Consider the following 19826-nt stretch of genomic DNA (forward strand, 5'->3'; position numbering starts at 1 on the left):
CTCTCAGAGCGAAACGGTGCTTTAGTTTATGAATTTACAACGCAGATACAAATGACACATTCATGTTTTTGTGTAATAATGACAACGTATACGCACGCGGACGATTTACTTGGTGATGGTGATGGCAAGAACGCTGTCGGGGGTTTTCTTTTCAAATGTTCGTTCATAGCCGTTGTGCTGCTATGATAGGCCATTTCCGCTCGACACAGTGTGCATACAACAACATTATTAGGCCGTTTATTGAAATACTCCCACACTTTTGACGACTTTTGGCGTGCTTTTTTCCCCTCGCTCGCATCGTCTGCTTTGCGCTCCGCCATGACAGTAAAGTAGTGTGACGTAAATATGCGACGCGCCGACGCACAAAAACGGCGTCGACGTATTTACGTAACCGATGACGTCGACTACGTCGACGCGTCGTTTCAGCCTTAATCCACACATTCTTGCCATCTCTGTCGTAGCATAGCTTTCGTGGGTAAAGTGTGCGGAACAAACGTCCAATTTCTTGCCACTTTGGCATCTTTGGGCCACTGGTGCAACTTGAATCCGTCCCTGTTGGTGTTGTTACACCCTCCGACAACACACCGACGAGGCATGATGTCTCCAAGGTACGGAAAACAGTCGAAAAAAACGTAAAATAACAGAGCTGATTTGACTCGGTGTTTGAGAAAATGGCGGATTGCTTCCTGATGTGACGCCACGTAGTGACGTCATCGCTCCGTGAGCGAATATTAGAAAGGCGTTTAATTCGCCAAAATTCACCCATTTAGAGTTCGGAAATCGGTTAAAAAAATATTTGGTCTTTTTTCTGCAACATCAAGGTATATATTGACGCTTACATAGGTCTGCTGATAATGTTCCCCTTTAAACCTCTGCTGGTCACAGCCAATCAGAGGGAATGAGAGGGGTCTCGGGGGAAAAAACCATGACATTATATCAGGGGTGCACATTACATGGATGGCGGAGACGTGTCAGTCATTAAGAAATGGACCTAAAAAGGAGTGATCATCAATCTTCACCAAGACGTGACTTTGGTCACTTGATTGACATTCACGACACCCGAGGGTCTTGTGAGATGACGCTGGCTGCAGCCAGATCATTATTAAGAAAAAACGACCGACAGGAAGGCGAGAAACACTTTTTATTTCAACAGACTCTTGCGCCGTCCGTACCTGCCGCCAAAACTGCACCGTTCCTGTCTTCACAATAAAAGCGCTGCTTCATCCTGCCTGGGCTAACAAAATAAGAGTCTCAGAAAGCTGGAAAGCCACGGAGTTTGCCGCCAATGTACTTCTTGTGAAGTGTATAAAAAGGAGTACGGAAGCTGGACAAACAAAAAGCAAGCACTTTCATGTGGTATTGGACGGAAAGGAGGACTTTTTTACTCCTCCATTTGAAAATGTGGAGGTTGTCATCACTACTGTCTGATTCCTATCAATGCAAGTCATCACAATCATACCAACTTCTATTCTTGTCTTCATGAAAGAAAGGAATGTTAAACATGCTTGTATTATCATTAAAACACCTTTAACTTGTATAAATGAATAAATAACAATTATATATATGAATGAGGTAGATCCCCTGCACTTGGTCCATTGAAAAGTAGCTTGCCTGCAGGAAAAGTGTGGCCACCCCTGCATGACATCATTCCCTATGAAGTAAAGTGCCTTCAATGGAAGCACTTAGAAACAACACAAAGGGGATGTCAAATTCAAACACCAAACTATCTATCACACAACACAAGAAGAATTAATCAGGCAGAGACAGAGTTCAATTTTTCTCATGAGGAGAGACGTTTGGGGCTGCACACTCAGTTACAGTCTCGAAGGTACAGTCCCACGTGCTCCTCTATTTATTCGGGAGGTCCCTAGTTAACATCACTGAGACTGTTTCTGAAGGGAGGGGTAATGCAAGCACAATACGTGATTATTCAGAAAGGAATTGTGCTGACACTCGTGATTTCGCCCTGCCGCAAAGCAAGATTACAAGTTGTGCCTTTGCACAGATAGAAAAGTACAACTTCAGCGCAATTGATAATAACCATAGCAAAGGCCTTTAAGCATAAGAGTTGTGTGACAACTTATACATCATTATTCTGACAGGGGATCACTTTGTGAGGGCGTCACACTATTTGACCAGTTGAAAACTCTCTTTAATGACATCAACCTGCTAAAAGTTCACATAATTGAGTTGTCAAAACATTTTTTAAATACATTGCGATTCTTATGCATAACGATTCTTAATCTATATTGTAGAGTAGAAGAGGGGTGTCCAAAGTGCGGCCCGCTGGCCATTTGTGGCCTGCAGCATTTTTTAAATTATTTTTTGGCCCGCGGCACATTCTAAAAATATTTTACCAACCGTTTAAGAACAACATTTCTCAACCAGCTATCGCAAGGAATTTAGGGATTTCACCGTCAACGCTCCGTAATATCATCAAAAGGTTCAGAGAATCTACAGATATCACTGCACGTAAGCGGCAAGGCCAAAAACCAACATTGAAAGCCTGTGACCTTTGAATAATCGTGTAATCAATGTAATCGTGATTACAATATCAATCAAAAATAATCGTGATTATTTTTTTTTTTGGCCATAATCGTCCAGCCTTCTTTGCGCTTTGGCACTTGGCAATCACTCCAGCAGCACCAAGAGCGGACTCAGCCAAACTACCTCTAGGTAATGTCGCAATTGTCGACGCAAACAAAATAACCCACTCAACGTAAGTAAAGTAAGGCTCCATTTTTGTTTTAGCTTGATGCTAATATAGTTTGGTGTTACTATTGACATGCTGCTGATTAGCATTAGCAATTTTACATGGCGATTTCAACTACCTCCAAATGTGTTAATGACAACTACAACTAAGATGCGCGTTACAATCAATAAGCTGGTGCGTAATATAAAAACAAGACTTGCAGAATGAACACTTTATGGGGCGCAACAAAAGACTAGACACTAAACACCATAAACCATACACTACTGCCATCTAATGTCTGGGACTTGCAACTATAAATTAATTTGAAAAATGTGACAGCTGTTGTCGTCATCAGCTCATCTTTGAATTTTGCATTTAATACACACAAAAGTATCGGAAACTGGTAAAGTTGAGTACCGGTATCGGTTCAAATGTCACCCATCCCTAATAGCGGTTCCCTGGGCTTGGGTCTGACCAGGAGACAGTCCAGGTTTAAAGTGACCAGGACAGAGGGGCATTAATGGGCTGTGTGGTCGAGGCCCGCCCCTGAGTGCCAAAACTGAGGGAGTGTTTTTTTATGGCGCCGGTGTTTTATTTTGTATTTGTCATTACAGGAATGCCCCCCAGAGCCGTCATCTTTGAGTCGGACTGCGGAGTCCTGAACTCCCAGCACAACTACGAAGCTGAAGGGTGCAGCAAACAGCTGCCGTACGTCTGCAAGAAGAAAGTGTCAGCTCCGCCGACGCCGCCGGCCGGTAAGCACCCTTCCCCTTTTGGTACCGAGCTTGTTGGACCACCGTCTTTCCTGGGTCTGTGCAGAGTCGCTGATGTACAACGACACGGCGTGCGCGCCTGGCTGGGTGCCCTGGAACGGCTGGTGCTACCAGCTGGTGAGGGAGCAGCCTAGGAACCTGACCGAGGCGCAGCGGCACTGCAACCGCACAGGAAGCTCCCTGGCCAGCCTGCACTCGCTGGACAGCAAGGAGATGATCAGCACCAGCTTCCACGCAGGTTCATGTCACGTTTCACCCTCGTCTCACCACACCTGCTCACCTTTGTCCACCCCCCCCCTCCCCCAGACGGCCAGTGGTTGGACGTGTGGATCGGTCTGATCGGGGAGGGCAGGAGGCCCACGGTCTTCAAATGGATGGACCAGGCGCCCGTCACCTTCACCTTCTGGGGCCCCAATGAGCCGGTGCAGCCTTCTCAGAACACCAGCTGTGTCTTCTACTCCGGGGAGGTGTGTTCCTAAAATACTTACTCAGTGAAGAATGGCGTTTCCTCCGTGTGAAGACCTGAAAGAGATGATAGAGTATTATCTGCTCACAGATGCCACCTGGTGGTTGCTTGAGCACGCTGCAGCTACGCCCCACTCTTTAATGCTATTTTCACACGCAGGATTCTCACAGGAATGAGGCAAACATTCATCCAGACCCACTGTAGCATAGAATAGTGTAGTAATAGTATGTTACGTAGTAGAACATACTATAAGTGCATTCGACGCCTGCAGCGTTTTGTTTTTTGACGGACCACGGCACATTCTAGAAATATTTTACTTAAAAAAAAAATTTAAAAAGGGGGGGAAACAGAGTAAACATGTGTCATGTAATGTTGGAATATTGACACTAATATGTGTGTTTGCCCCAAAAATAGTATTGTTTGTCAGAAAAGGCATAAAACATAAACAAATGTAACTTTATGTCAACTGATAAATCTGTAGTTGATATTTAAACGTAACTTGTTTTTAACACTTTAATGAAACCCATTACAGGTGAAATGTGACCATAAAAAGTTGCAATGTTGACTCTAATAACACAAAGATGTTTTCTACATTAAAACTGTCATGCTCAAAAATAATAATGAATCAAAATCAATGTTGTTATGAATTATTGACCTCTTTAAGGCTCCAATTATTTCACATCAAATAGTCCTCTTTAAATATTTTTGGGAGAATATATTGCATATTTTGTGTGTTTGCTATATTGATAAAACCAACTTCTATTTTGCATAACACGTGGGAAAAACAATACAAATTATTACAATCGGCGGATAGATCTGAAGTTGATCTAAAATATTACATATGTTGTTTTGTTATTAAAAAAAGGGGTTTCTTTGACAAAAATGACATAAAACATTAAAAATGATACAACTTGTAATTGACGGATAGAGCTTTAGTGATTTAAGCGTTGTAAAAAAAAAAAAATGTTGATAAATGACTTATTTTTAACACTTATGAGTGGGGCCATTTAAAAAAAAATAATGTTATGTTTTAGTGATGTTTTAGTCTTTGTGTGATGTGCTGGTCTACTTACTGTACTGACTGTATTTACTGTACTGACCGTTCTTACTGTATTTACTGTACTGACAGTTCCTACTATTTTTACTGTACTGACTGTTCTTACTTTACTCACTGTTTTTACTGTACTGACTGTTCTTACTGTATTCACTGTTTTACTGTACTGACTGTTCTTACTTTACTCACTGTTTTTACTGTATTCACTGTTTTACTGTACTGACTGTTCTTACTGTACTCACTGTTCTTCCTCTACTGACTGTACTTAATGTTGTTACTGTACTGACTGTTCTTACTGTATTCAATGTTTTACTATACTGACTGTTCTTACTGCACTCACTGTACTGACTGTATTTACTGTACTGACTGTTCTTACTGCACTCACTCTACTGACTGTTCTTGCTCTTCTTACTGTACTGACTGAGCTGTTTTACTGTACTTATTGTACTTACTCTACTGACTGTTCTTGCTCTTCTTACTGTACTGACTGAGCTGTTTTACTGTACTTAGTGTACTCACTGTACTGACTGAGCTGTTTTACTGTACTTAGTGTACTTACTGTACTTAGTTTACACACTATACTGACTGTTCTACTGTACTTAGTGTACATACTTTACTTACTGTACTCACTGTTCTTACTGTACATACTGTAATTAGTGTACAGAATGCACTCACTGTACTGACTGTTTACTGTACTTAGTGTACTCACTGTACTTAGTATACCCACTGTACACACTGTACTTAGTGTATTGACTTTACTTAGTGTACACACTGTACTTAGTGTTCTCACTGTATTGACTATTCTTACTGTACTTAGTGTACCGACTGTACACACTGTTCTAACTGTACTTAGTGTATTGACCTTATTTAGTGTACAGACTGTACTCAGTGTTCTCACTGTATTGACTATTCTTAGTGTACTTGGTGTAGGGACAGTACATCAGAGTGTAAGAGCCCTTGTGTGTGTGTGTGTGTGTGTGTGTGTGTGTGTGTGTGTGTGTGTGTGTGTGTGTGTGTGTGTGTGTGTGTGTGTGTGTGTTTCAGTCTCATGGCTGGCGTGTGGGCAGCTGCTCCAAGACCTTGGCCTTCATGTGTCAGACCAAAGGACAAGTCAGCCAATCTTCTGGAGTGTCTGGCTGTCTCTTTGAGGACGTGAGTACACTCAACATTCACCTGTGTGAGTACACTCAACATTCACCTGTGTGAGTACACTCAACATTCACCTGTGTGAGTACACTCAACATTCACCTGTGTGAGTACACTCAACATTCAACTGTGTGAGTACACTCAACATTCACCTGTGTGAGTACACTCAACATTCACCTGTGTGAGTACACTCAACATTCACCTGTGTGAGTACACTCCACATTCACTTGTGTGAGTACACTCAACATTCACCTGCATGAGTACACTCAACATTCACCTGAGTACACTCAACATTGACCTTGGCCATGTCCCCTCGTCTTTATCTTCAATTATTGATATTTTGTTATAACATGAAGTCATTATTTGAATTGTGAAGTAAATAGATTGTGAAATAATGTATCAAATATTCAAATACATTATACAATAAATTAATAAATGACACCTTCAATAACATATTTATGTATTTAATTACAATTTTAATTAACGAATGACTAATTTAATAACACATTTATGTATTTAATTACAATCTAAATTGATAAATGACACCTTTAATAACATGTATGTACTATAATTTTAATGAATAAATGACACATTTAATAACATATTTATGTATTACAATTTTAATGAATAAATAACACATTTAATAACGTATTCATGTATTTAATTCCAACTTTTATTAATAAATGACACATTTAATTACATATTTATGTATTTAATTCCAATTTTAATTAACAAATGAAAAGTGTATTAATATATTTATGTATTTAATTCCAAATGTAATTAATAAACTACACATTTTATAACATATTTTTGTAATTCCAATTTGAATTAATAAATAACACATTTAATAACATATTTACATATCTAATTCAAATTGTAATTATTAAATGACACATTTAACAAAATATGTATGTATATAATTCCAATTGTAATTAATAAATCACACATTTAATAACATATTTTTGTAATTCCAATTTTAATAAATAAATGACACATTTGATTAAATATTTATGTATTTAATTCCAATATTATTTAACAAATTATACATTTAATAACATATGTATGTATTTAATTTAAAACAATTTTAAATAAATGACAAATTTAATAGCATATTTATGTATTTAATTCCAATTTAAATTAATAAATGACACATTTAATAACATATTTATATATTTAATTGCAACTTTAATTAATGAATGACACATTTAATAACACATGTATTCAATTCCAATCTAAATTGATAAATGACACATTTAATAACATTTATGTATTACAATTTTAATGAACAAATGACACATTTAATGAAATATCTATGTATTTAATTCCAATTGTAATTAATAAATGACACATGTAATAACATATTTATGTATTTAATTCAAATTGTAATTAATAAATGACACATTTAATAACATATTTATGTATTTAAATAAATTTTTTAATTAATGAATGACACATTCAATAGCATATTTTTGTATTTAATTCCAATTATAATTAATACATGACATATTTAGTAACATATGTATTTAAACACAAATTTAATTAATAAATTACACATTTAATAACATATTTATGTATTTAAATACATTTTTTAATTAATGAATGACACATTTAATAACATATTTGTGTATTTAATTCCAATTATAATTAATGAATGGCACATTTAATAACATGTATGTATTTAAACACAACTTTAATTAATAAATGACACATTTAATAACATTTATGTATTTAATTCCAATTTTAATTAATAAATGACACATTTAATAACATTCATAAACTTAAATACAACTTTAATTAATAAATTACATTTAATAACATATTTATATATTTAAATACTACTTTAATTAACGAATGACATTTAATAACATATTTATGTATTTAAATACAACTTTTAATTAATGAATGACACATTTAATAACATTTATGTATTTAATTCCAATTATAATTAATACATGACACATTTAATAACACATTCATGTATTTAAACCCAACTTTAATTAATAAATGACCCATTTAATAACATTTATGTATTTAATTCCAATTTTAATTAATATATGACACATTTAATAACATTTATGTATTTAATTCCAATTTTAATTAATAAATGACACATTTAATAACATTCATACACTTCCATACAACTTTTAACTAATAAATGACATTTAACAACATATGTATGTATTTAAATACAACTTGATTTAATGAATGACACATTTAATAACATTTATGTATTTAATTCCAATTGTAATTAATAAATGACACATGTAATAACATATTTATGTATTTAATTCAAATTGTAATTAATAAATGACACATTTAATAACATATTTATGTATTTAAATACATTTTTTAATTAATGAATGACACATTTAATAACATATTTTCGTATTTAAATACAACTTTTAATTAATTAATGACACATTTAATAACATATTTATGTTTTTAATTCCAATTATAATTAATACATGACACATTTAATAACATATTTATGTATTTAAACACAACTTTAATTAATAAATGACACATTTAATAACATTTATGTATTTAATTCCAATTTTAATTAATAAATGACACATTTAATAACATTCATAAACTTAAATACAACTTTAATTAATAAATTACATTTAATAACATATTTATATATTTAAATACTACTTTAATCAACGAATGACATTTAATAACATATTTATGTATTTAAATACAACTTTTAATTAATGAATGACACATTTAAAAGCATTTATGTATTTAATTCCAATTATAATTAATACATGACACATTTAATAACACATTCATGTATTTAAACACAACTTTAATTAATAAATGACCCATTTAATAACATTTATGTTTTTAATTCCTATTTTAATTAATATATGACACATTTAATAACATTTATGTATTTAATTCCAATTTTAATTAATAAATGACATTTAATAACATTCATACACTTCAATACAACTTTTAACTAATAAATGACATTTAACAACGTATGTATGTATTTAAATACAACTTGATTTAATGAATGACACATTTAATAACATTTATGTATTTAATTCCAATTGTAATTAATAAATGACACATGTAATAACATATTTATGTATTTAATTCAAATTGTAATTAATAAATGACACATTTAATAACATATTTATGTATTTAAATACATTTTTTAATTAATGAATGACACATTTAATAGCATATTTTTGTATTTAACTCCATTTATAATTAATACATGACATATTTAGTAACATATTATGTATTTAAACACAACTTTAATTAATAAATGACACATTTAATAACATATTTATGTATTTAAATACATTTTTAATTAATGAATGACACATTTAATAACATATTTTTGCATTTAATTCCAATTATAATTAATACATGACATATTTAGTAACATATTATGATTTTAAACACAACTTTAATTAATAAATGACACATTTAATAACATGTATGTATTTAATTCCAATTTTAATAAATGACACATTTAATAACATTCATACACTTAAATACAACTGTAATTAATAAATGACATTTGGTAACATATTTATATAATTAAATACCACTTTAATTAATGAATGACACATTTAATAACATATTTATGTATTTAAATACAACTTTTGATAATTAATGACACATTTAATAACATATTTATGTATTTAAATACAACTTTTAATTAATTAATGACACATTTAATAACATATTTATGTTTTTAATTCCAATTATAATTAATACATGACACATTCAATAACATATTTATGTATTTAAACACAACTTTCAATAATAAATGACACATTTAATAACATGTATGTATTTAATTCCAATTTTAATTAATAAATGACACATTTAATAACATTCATACACTTCAATACAACTTTAATTAATAAATGACATTTATTAACATATTTATGTATTTAAATACATATTTAATGAATGAATGACACATTTTAGTCATTATTTAAAGATTTATTCATTTCATTCCTCCATATTTATAATGTTGCTGAGTGAAGTGAGCTCCAGCAACTTTGATATTTGTAATAAATCAAGTGTTGTGAATGTACAGTAACTTACAGTACTCACACATTTAACTCCCCTCTTGTTGTTTTATCCACACAACAAAATTTGGGTGGCCTTGCGTTTGCTGTCTGTCACGTTTGTTGCTGCGTGTGCAGGGCTGGAGGAGACACGGCAACTCTTGTTACCGACTCAACAACACCCGGGTGGCGTTCAAAGAGCGCTGCCAGGTCACCATCACCAACAGGTAGGCAGGACTTGACCCGCCTGCTCAGCTGTCAGCCTCATATTTGCTCCTTGTCTTCAGGTTTGAGCAGGCCTTCATCAGCCGTCTGCTGGCAGACTTGATAGGCAACAGCTCTCAGTACTTCTGGATTGGCCTGCAGGATGCCGACAACACGGGAGAGTACCGCTGGCAGGATACTGCCCAGACTGCAGTGACCTACACCAACTGGGGACCCTTGGAACCAGGTGAACACTCCTGCTACCTGTCAAACTGGACACCAAGGATGGATTTGATCCACACATGGCTACTATATTTCTATTATTAGTTGTACTGTGGTACTGGACACCAAGGATGGATTTGATCCACACATGGCTACTATATTTCTATTATTAGTTGTACTGTGGTACTGGACACCAAGGATGGATTTGATCCACACATGGCTACTATATTTCTATTATTAGTTGTACTGTGGTACTGTACACCAAGGATGGATTTGATCCACACATGGCTACTATATTTCTATTATTAGTTGTACTGTGGTACTGGACACCAAGGATGGATTTGATCCACACATTGCTACTATATTTCTATTATTAGTTGTACTGTGGTACTGGACACCAAGGATGGATTTGATCCACACATGGCTACTATATTTCTATTATTAGTTGTACTGTGGTACTGGACACCAAGGATGGATTTGATCCACACATGGCTACTATATTTCTATTATTAGTTGTACTGTGGTACTGTACACCAAGGATGGATTTGATCCACACATTGCTACTATATTTCTATTATTAGTTGTACTGTGGTACTGTACACCAAGGATGGATTTGATCCACACATGGCTACTATATTTCTATTATTAGTTGTACTGTGGTACTGGACACCAAGGATGGATTTGATCCACACATGGCTACTATATTTCTATTATTAGTTGTTAAATGTCTTCTTATCTATCTGAGCTGTATCAACCCTGGAGGATGCTGAGGTCTCTCTCTTTCTCTCTCTTTCTTTTTCTCTCTCTTTTTCTCTCTTTTTCTCTTTCGCTCTCTTTCTCTCTCTCTCTCTCTTTGTCTTTCTCTCTCTCTCTGTATTTCTCTCTCTTTCTCTCCCTCTCTCTCTGTCTTTCTCTCTCTCCTCTCTCTCTCTCTCTCTCTCTTTCTCTCTCTCTCTCTCTTTTTCTCTTTCTCTATTTCTCTCTCATTCTCTCTCTCTTTTTTCTCTTTCTCTCTTTATCTTTCTTTCTCTCTCTCTTTCTATCTCTCTCTCTTTCTCTCTCTCTCTTTCTCTTTCTCTCTCTCTGTATTTATTTCTCTTTCTCTCTCTCTCTCTTTCTCTCCCTCTCTCTGTCTTTCTCCTCTCTCTATCTCTTTCTCTCTCTCTTTCTCTGTCTCTCTTTCTGTAGTTCTCTTTCTCTTTCTTTTTCTTTCTCTCTCTCTCTTTCTCTGTCTCTCTTTTTCACTCTCTCTCTCTCTCTCTCTCTCTCTCTCTCTCTCTCTCTCTCTCTCTCTCTCTCTACTCCTCACTCAGGCACATTTGTCCCTCCCCAGCAGAACTAACTTTATTTTTCATGAATATCTGGAAGTTATTTACGTTGTAACTTGTTTTGTTGACATTTGTATATTCACATTTGGGTTATATTTTTGTTATTTCAAATATTTGAGGACCTAACAATTCGATCCGATAACAATTCCTGGCGTGACGATTCAATTCAGAATCGATTCAAACCGATTCTGGCGACGTGTTATTTGTTATAATAAAGACAAAACTTTTTCAAAACAGTTTACAGGTTAAACAATCTTCTTCTGGTTTCATGGAGATGGCCTGAAAAAATATTTTTAAATATTGATTCTTAAAAGAATAAATAGATAAATACATTTTATAAATACGCATCATTTAGCCAACATGGCCCCCACCTGTGGAAGAGCCTGCCAGAGAGACTCAGGACTACATTTTTTCAAAATAAGCTAAAGACACACATTTTTTATCAGGCTTTGTACTGATTATCTTAAACTCTTATGTTTTTTATTATTTTATTGTGTTGTTTTCTATCTTAATTATTAATATTACTACTACTATTCTCTCAATCTTATGTTTGTATTAACTTGTTAATGTCCATCCATCCCATCCATTTTCTACCGCTTATTCCCTTTTGGGGCCGTAATGTAATATTTATATTTTGTTTTCACATATATTTTAATTTGGTTTATTCTCCAGTGAGGACTAGGGTTGTCCTGACACCAAAATGGTACTTTTCTAAATAAAGGGCACCTCATAAATGTCAATATAGTCTTTATTTGAACAAAACATGTTAGTGTACATGAAACATATGTTTATTATTGTCATTTAGTCCTTAAATAAAATAGTGAACATACTAGACAACTTGTCTTTTAGTAGTAAGTAAACAAACAAAGACTCCTAATTAGTCTGCAGTAACATATTGTGTCATTTATACACCTATTATTTTGTACACATTATGAGGGACAAACTGTAAAAATGGATTATTAATCTACTTGTTCATTTACTGTTAATATCTGCTTATTTTCTGTTTGAACATGTTCTATCTACACTTCTGTTAAAATGTAATAATCACTTATTCTTCTCTTCTTTGATACTTGACATTAGTTTTGGATTATACCACACAATTAGGTGTCGATCCGATACCAAGTAGTTACAGGATCATACATTGGTCATATTCAAAGTCCTCATGTGTCCAGGGACATATTTACTGACTTTATCAACATAATGTGAATAAAATAAAATAAAAAAGAGATTTTGTGATAAAAATATCGATGTAATCATAGTAGTATTGACTTGTACTTGGTATCATTACAGTGGATGTCAGGTGTAGTGTTTGTTTACATTGTGATGGTGGTGAGCTATTGTATCCTCCTACGGTGTGTAGTGAAGCATGTTTAGCTATTCCTCGTCCTGCAGTGATAAGGATACTTGTAAGAAATGTACTTTATTTGTTGCCATGGAGACGAGGATTAATGATTTGGAAGTAGCTAAAACACTGTGGATGGATGTTAGCCATGTCTTAAAGCAGCTCTTCCTGAGGGTGTTTCAGTGTTATAACTTCACCTTTATCTTTACTTTTGACACCAAAATGCGTCCATTCTCCCTTTTCTGTCTACACACTGTGTCTGCTTGTAAGTACTCTGTGTGTGTGCGCTGCCGTACATGCTCCCCAGCAATGTCATGACCGTTAAAAGATGATACTGTGTGGTCTTCTTTGCTTCAGAGCAAGATGGAGGCTGTGCTGTAATCTCCAGTGCTAACTCCCTGGGCAAGTGGGAGGTGAAGAACTGCACCCTTTTCAAGGCCGGCACCATCTGTAGGACAGACCTCAGTCCGGTTCTGCCCCCACAACCCGAGCCAGACCTCAACTCCACATGCCCGGACGGCTGGGCGTCCATCCCTGATGGAAGATACTGCTTCAAGGTGAGAGGGCTTCCAGCAGGGATGGGCGTGTCCACAGTATCAATACATAGGTGGATATTGGTATGGGATGGATACCAGTGTGATAAGATGGATACCAGTGTGATAAGATGGATACCAGTGTGATAAGATGGATACCAGTGTGATAAGATATCAGTGTGATAAGATGGATACCAGTGTGATAAGATGGATACCAGTGTGATAAGATGGATACCAGTGTGATAAGATGGATACCAGTGTGATAAGATGGATACCAGTGTGATAGGATGGATACCAGTGTGATAAGATGGATACCAGTGTGATAAGATGGATACCAGTGTGATAAGATATCAGTGTGATAAGATGGATACCAGTGTGATAAGATGGATACCAGTGTGATAAGATGGATACCAGTGTGATAAGATGGATACCAGTGTGATAAGATATCAGTGTGATAAGATGGATACCAGTGTGATAAGATGGATACCAGTGTGATAAGATGGATACCAGTGTGATAAGATATCAGTGTGATAAGATGGATACCAGTGTGATAAGATATCAGTGTGATAAGATGGATACCAGTGTGATAAGATGGATACCAGTGTGATAAGATGGATACCAGTGTGATAAGATGGATACCAGTGTGATAAGATGGATACCAGTGTGATAGGATGGATACCAGTGTGATAAGATGGATACCAGTGTGATAAGATGGATACCAGTGTGATAAGATATCAGTGTGATAAGATGGATACCAGTGTGATAAGATGGATACCAGTGTGATAAGATGGATACCAGTGTGATAAGATGGATACCAGTGTGATAAGATATCAGTGTGATAAGATGGATACCAGTGTGATAAGATGGATACCAGTGTGATAAGATGGATACCAGTGTGATAAGATATCAGTGTGATAAGATGGATACCAGTGTGATAAGATATCAGTGTGATAAGATGGATACCAGTGTGATAAGATGGATACCAGTGTGATAAGATGGATACCAGTGTGATAAGATGGATACCAGTGTGATAAGATGGATACCAGTGTGATAGGATGGATACCAGTGTGATAAGATGGATACCAGTGTGATAAGATGGATACCAGTGTGATAAGATGGATACCAGTGTGATAAGATGGATACCAGTGTGATAAGATGGATACCAGTGTGATAAGATGGATACCAGTGTGATAAGATGGATACCAGTGTGATAAGATGGATACCAGTGTGATAGGATGGATACCAGTGTGATAAGATGGATACCAGTGTGATAAGATGGATACCAGTGTGATAAGATGGATACCAGTGTGATAGGATGGATACCAGTGTGATAAGATGGATACCAGTGTGATAAGATGGATGCCAACGTGATAAGATGGATACCAGTGTGATAAGATGGATACCAGTGTGATAAGATGGATACCAGTGTGATAAGATGGATACCAGTGTGATAAGATGGATACCAGTGTGATAGGATGGATACCAGTGTGATAAGATGGATACCAGTGTGATAAGATGGATGCCAACGTGATAAGATGGATACTAGTGTGATAAGATGGATACCAGTGTGATAAGATGGATACCAGTGTGATAAGATGGATACCAGTGTGATAAGATGGATACCAGTGTGATAGGATGGATGCCAACGTGATAAGATGGACACCAGTGTGATAAGATGGATACCAACGTGATGGGATTGATACCAGTGTGATAAGATAGATACCAGCGTGATAAGATGGATACCAGTGTGATAAGATAGATACCAGTGTGATAAGATGGATACCAGTGTGATAAGATGGATACCAGTGTGATAAGATGGATACCAGTGTGATAAGATGGATACCAGCGTGATAAGATGGATACCAGTGTGATAAGATGGATACCAGTGTGATAAGATGGATACCAGTGTGATAAGATGGATACCAGTGTGATAAGATGGATACCAGTGTGATAAGATGGATACCAGTGTGATAAGATGGATACCAGTGTGATAAGATGGATACTAGTGTGATAAGATGGATACCAGTGTGATAAGATGGATACCAGTGTGATAAGATGGATACTAGTGTGATAAGATGGATACTAGTGTGATAAGATGGATACCAGTGTGATAAGATGGATACCAGTGTGATAAGATGGATACTAGTGTGATAAGATGGATACTAGTGTGATAAGATGGATACCAGTGTGATAAGATGGATACTTTAGATGCACTTTCTCATCTGTACTTTCACAAAATGACTTGCTTTGTCTCAGACTTCATGTGAGTGCAGTCTCTTTTCTCTCTCTCTCTCTCTCTCTCTCTCTCTCTCTCTCTCTCTCTCTCTCTCTCTCTCTCTCTCTCTCTCCCTCTCTCCTCTCTCTCTCTCTTTCTCTCTTTTTCTCTCTCTCTTGCTATCTCTCTTTCTCTCTCTTGCTATCTCTCTTTCTCTCTCTGTCTTTCTCTCTCTTTCTCTTTCTTTCTCTCGCTCTCTCTTTCTCTCTCTTTCTCTTTCTGTTTCTCACTCTCTCTATCTTTCTTTCTCTTTCTCTCTATCTTTCTTTCTCTTTCTCTCTCTCTTTCTCTCTCTCTCTCTTTCTTTCTCTCTCTTTCTCTTTCTCTTTCTCTCCCTCTCTCTCTATATCTTTCTCTCACTCTCTCTCTATTTCTTTCTCTTTCTCTTTATCTCTCTTTCTCTCCCTCTTTCTCTTTCTCTCTTTCTCTTTATCTCTCTTTCTCTTTATCTCTCTCTCTCTCTTTCTCTTTATCTCTTTTTCTCTTTCTCTTTATCTCTATTTCTCTTTCTCTCTCTCTCTCTTTCTCTCTTTCTCTCTCTCTATTTCTCTTTCTCTCTCTCTCTCTTTTTCTCTCTCTCTCTCTCTCTCTCGCTCTTTTTCACCCTCTATCTCTCTCTCTGCCTCTGTCTCTCTCTCTGTCTCTCTCTCTCTCTCTACTCCTCCCTCAGGCACATTTGTCCCTCCCCAGCAGAACTAACTTTATTTTTCATGAATATCTGGAAGTTATTGACGTTGTAACTTGTTTTGTTGACATTTGTATATTCACATTTGGGTTATATTTGTGTTATTTCGACTAAGGTGGTGAATATTTGGGCACCTAACAATTCGATCCGATAACAATTCCTGGGGTGACGATTCAATTCAGAGTGGATTATCGATTCAAACCGATTCTGGCGAGCGATGTGTTATTTGGTATTGTTGCGCTTGTAGCGTGAAAGCAAAACAACTTGAAGTATCGTTTGACACACAAAAACGTGTGCGTCGTTTATTCCTCCAAAACTACAATGAACGCCAACATCACACACACTCAAAAATGGCGGGCACAACAAACCCCCACCTTTGGGAGAATCTCCTGACGGCCACTTAATTACTGGCTCTTAACTGCATATATGAATGCTAAACCAGAACAACGTTGTCATGTGCACAATCGCACAATACAGTGAATAATGATGACAAAGTCAAGTAACAGGTGTGTTGAATGATGTCCTTAAATCAACCGCTGCAATATAATCATTAAGATGAAACTTTTTCAAAACAGTTTACAGGTTAAAAAATATTCTTCTGGTTTCATGGAGATGGCCTTAAAACATATTTTAAAAATTGATTCTTAAAAGAATAAATACTTAATACATTTAAAAAAATACGTGTGTGTGTGTTTGTATACATGTGTATATATATGTATGTACAATATATATGTATGTGTATATATCAGTGAGGTGCGGTGAGGTTGATGGCTGGTGAGGCACTGACTTCATCACAGTCACATTTACAAACATATGAACCCTAAAGAGTATCTTATTCACCATTTGATTGGCAGCAGTTAACGGGTTATGTTTAAAAGCTCATACCAGCATTCTTCCCTGCTTGGCACTCAGCATCAAGGCTTGGAATTGGGGGTTAAATTACCAAAAATGATTCCCAGGCGCGGCGCGGCGCTGCTGCTGCTGCCCACTGCTCCCCTCACCTCCCAGGGGTTGAACAAGGGGATGGGTCAAATGCAGAGGACACATTTCATTACACCTAGTGTGTGTGTGACAATCATTGCTACTTTAACTTAACTTTAACTTTACACATACAAACTGTAGCACACAAAAAAGCACATTTAATAAAAAAACGTTATTATGGTCTTACCTTTACTTAGAAATTAAGTCCATGCGCCGCAACTAAAGCCCACACTTCATCTTTCCACGTGCAAGATTGAATCTATTTAAAAAAGTGTAACCGAGGGTTTATAAATGTCGCCTATACTGTATGAAACTACAAAATAACAAACACGGAGGCTCCAGTTTACACCAGGACCACTTTATTGACCTTCTTTCAAAAACCTCCGCAACGTGACATCACTTCCGCTCTTAGCGCCTTCAAAATAAGAGCTCAAGGCATATACTGTATAACAGCGCATAACAGGAACTTAACATCACAAAGAGGAAAACCCATGAAAATAGGTTACAAACGTTATTTAATAAGAAGCCAAAAAGTGCAAAAACAATAATGTTCGTGTTGGAGGAGTTGTGAATTAGGTACACCTGCAGTCTGCAGGTGTATCTAATGTTGTGTCCCTGCAGTCATTCACAACTCCTCCAACACCAACATTATTGTTTTTGCACTTTTTGGCTTCTTATGAAATAATTTTTAAAAATAGATTCAATCTTGCACGTGGAAAGTTTAAGTGTGGGCTTTAGTTGATATAACAATTCTACGGCGGGGGTGCAGGAGGCGAGCCTCAGCCAGTGCGTCTTTTGCAGCCGTTTTATGATCGCTCAGCACAAGAAACACGTTACACACATACAGTTGTTGACAAAATACACTGTACATTATATACCTCAGCTAACTAAACTATGGAAATGTATAATATAGTTCATATAGCAATACAGTCTCACTGCACAGCAGGCCAGCAGTTAGCTGAGTCATTGCGCAATCCATGTTGAGGCACTGAGTGACGTGCCTCAACTGGCTACTGTTCACCGCACCGTCTCTTCTCAGTATTTGAACGGCAAATGTGAAAATTCACAAGCACTCACCTGCACGTCACTGGTATATATGTATGTATATATTTGTGTATATATGTATGTGTGTACTGTATATGTATGTATATGTCTAATGTGTGTGTGTGTATATATGCATATATAAGTATGCATATTATTTATTTATTTATTTCAATTTTTGCAAAATAATGAATCAATTTAGAATGAATAGGATGATTAAGAATTACGATTCGGACTACTTGTTTGTCCACCCTTATTTTGCACTAGTAAATAATGATGTGTTATGATCAGGCCCGGCCCTAACCAATCTGGCGCCCTAGGCAAGATTTTAGGTGGCGCCCCCCCACATCGGCAGTGAAGTGTATATACTCACAAGAACCCGAATAGCTTTGTCTTTGACCATTTTTTTTTACTTACAACTGTACCTAATATATAAAGGGGTGGAAAAGTGACTATTACCTGCAGGGCAAACATTAGCTAACCAGAAGGCAATGACAACGTAAACAAAAAACACCTGCTTAAAAGATCTAATACAAATGTCCCTGAGGAATGTAAGGTGGGAGTACTGTAATTACCTAACGTTACATTATTATTTTCCATAACAATTTAGCCTCCTCCACAATATTAACCCGACGTTAAAACAGAACTAGCTATTTATTGATTAGCAATTGCCGAATCATGTAACATTAGCTTAATGCTAAAAAGCCACGTTACTATCACATTCTGTAACAGACAAATAATTTCATGTAGGCTAACGTTACCTACCTGCTACCTCTGTCTTTTCTCGTTTCTCCTCCTCTTCTTTTCTCTTTTTTCTTCCCTGGGCACCTGACAGTTTTGGCCGTTTTGACATCTTGTGTTGATTTTTTGATGTGGTGACGTCCAAAAAGAGTCATGATACGGGAAGGGAGGGGGCGCACCGTGCGGGGGGAGGAGGGGGCGTAATGTTGTAACAAATAATATTTCTATTAAATAGGCTTTACTTTGCATTTTAATTAACGTGGGATTTTTTTTTGTATTTAGAAATAATAGTACCAACTTTTTTTTTTT

The 19826-nt window shown here is 35.9% G+C and overlaps 1 protein-coding gene across 1 annotated transcript in view; it reads left to right on the top strand.

Annotated features, from left to right (window-relative positions):
* Positions 1-19826, top strand: part of ly75 (lymphocyte antigen 75) — an 80504-nt gene that overhangs the window by 19744 nt on the left and 40934 nt on the right. The window contains exons 6-12 of the mRNA XM_061974602.1: positions 3307-3447; positions 3512-3703; positions 3772-3932; positions 6030-6137; positions 10304-10392; positions 10453-10616; positions 13619-13818. Of these exons, the coding sequence (XP_061830586.1) occupies positions 3307-3447; positions 3512-3703; positions 3772-3932; positions 6030-6137; positions 10304-10392; positions 10453-10616; positions 13619-13818 (1055 nt within the window). The remainder of the gene's footprint in view (positions 1-3306; positions 3448-3511; positions 3704-3771; positions 3933-6029; positions 6138-10303; positions 10393-10452; positions 10617-13618; positions 13819-19826) is intronic.

The sequence above is a fragment of the Nerophis lumbriciformis genome, linkage group LG15 (genome assembly GCF_033978685.3).
Source record: "Nerophis lumbriciformis linkage group LG15, RoL_Nlum_v2.1, whole genome shotgun sequence".
In the NCBI taxonomy this organism is placed as follows: domain Eukaryota; kingdom Metazoa; phylum Chordata; class Actinopteri; order Syngnathiformes; family Syngnathidae; genus Nerophis; species Nerophis lumbriciformis.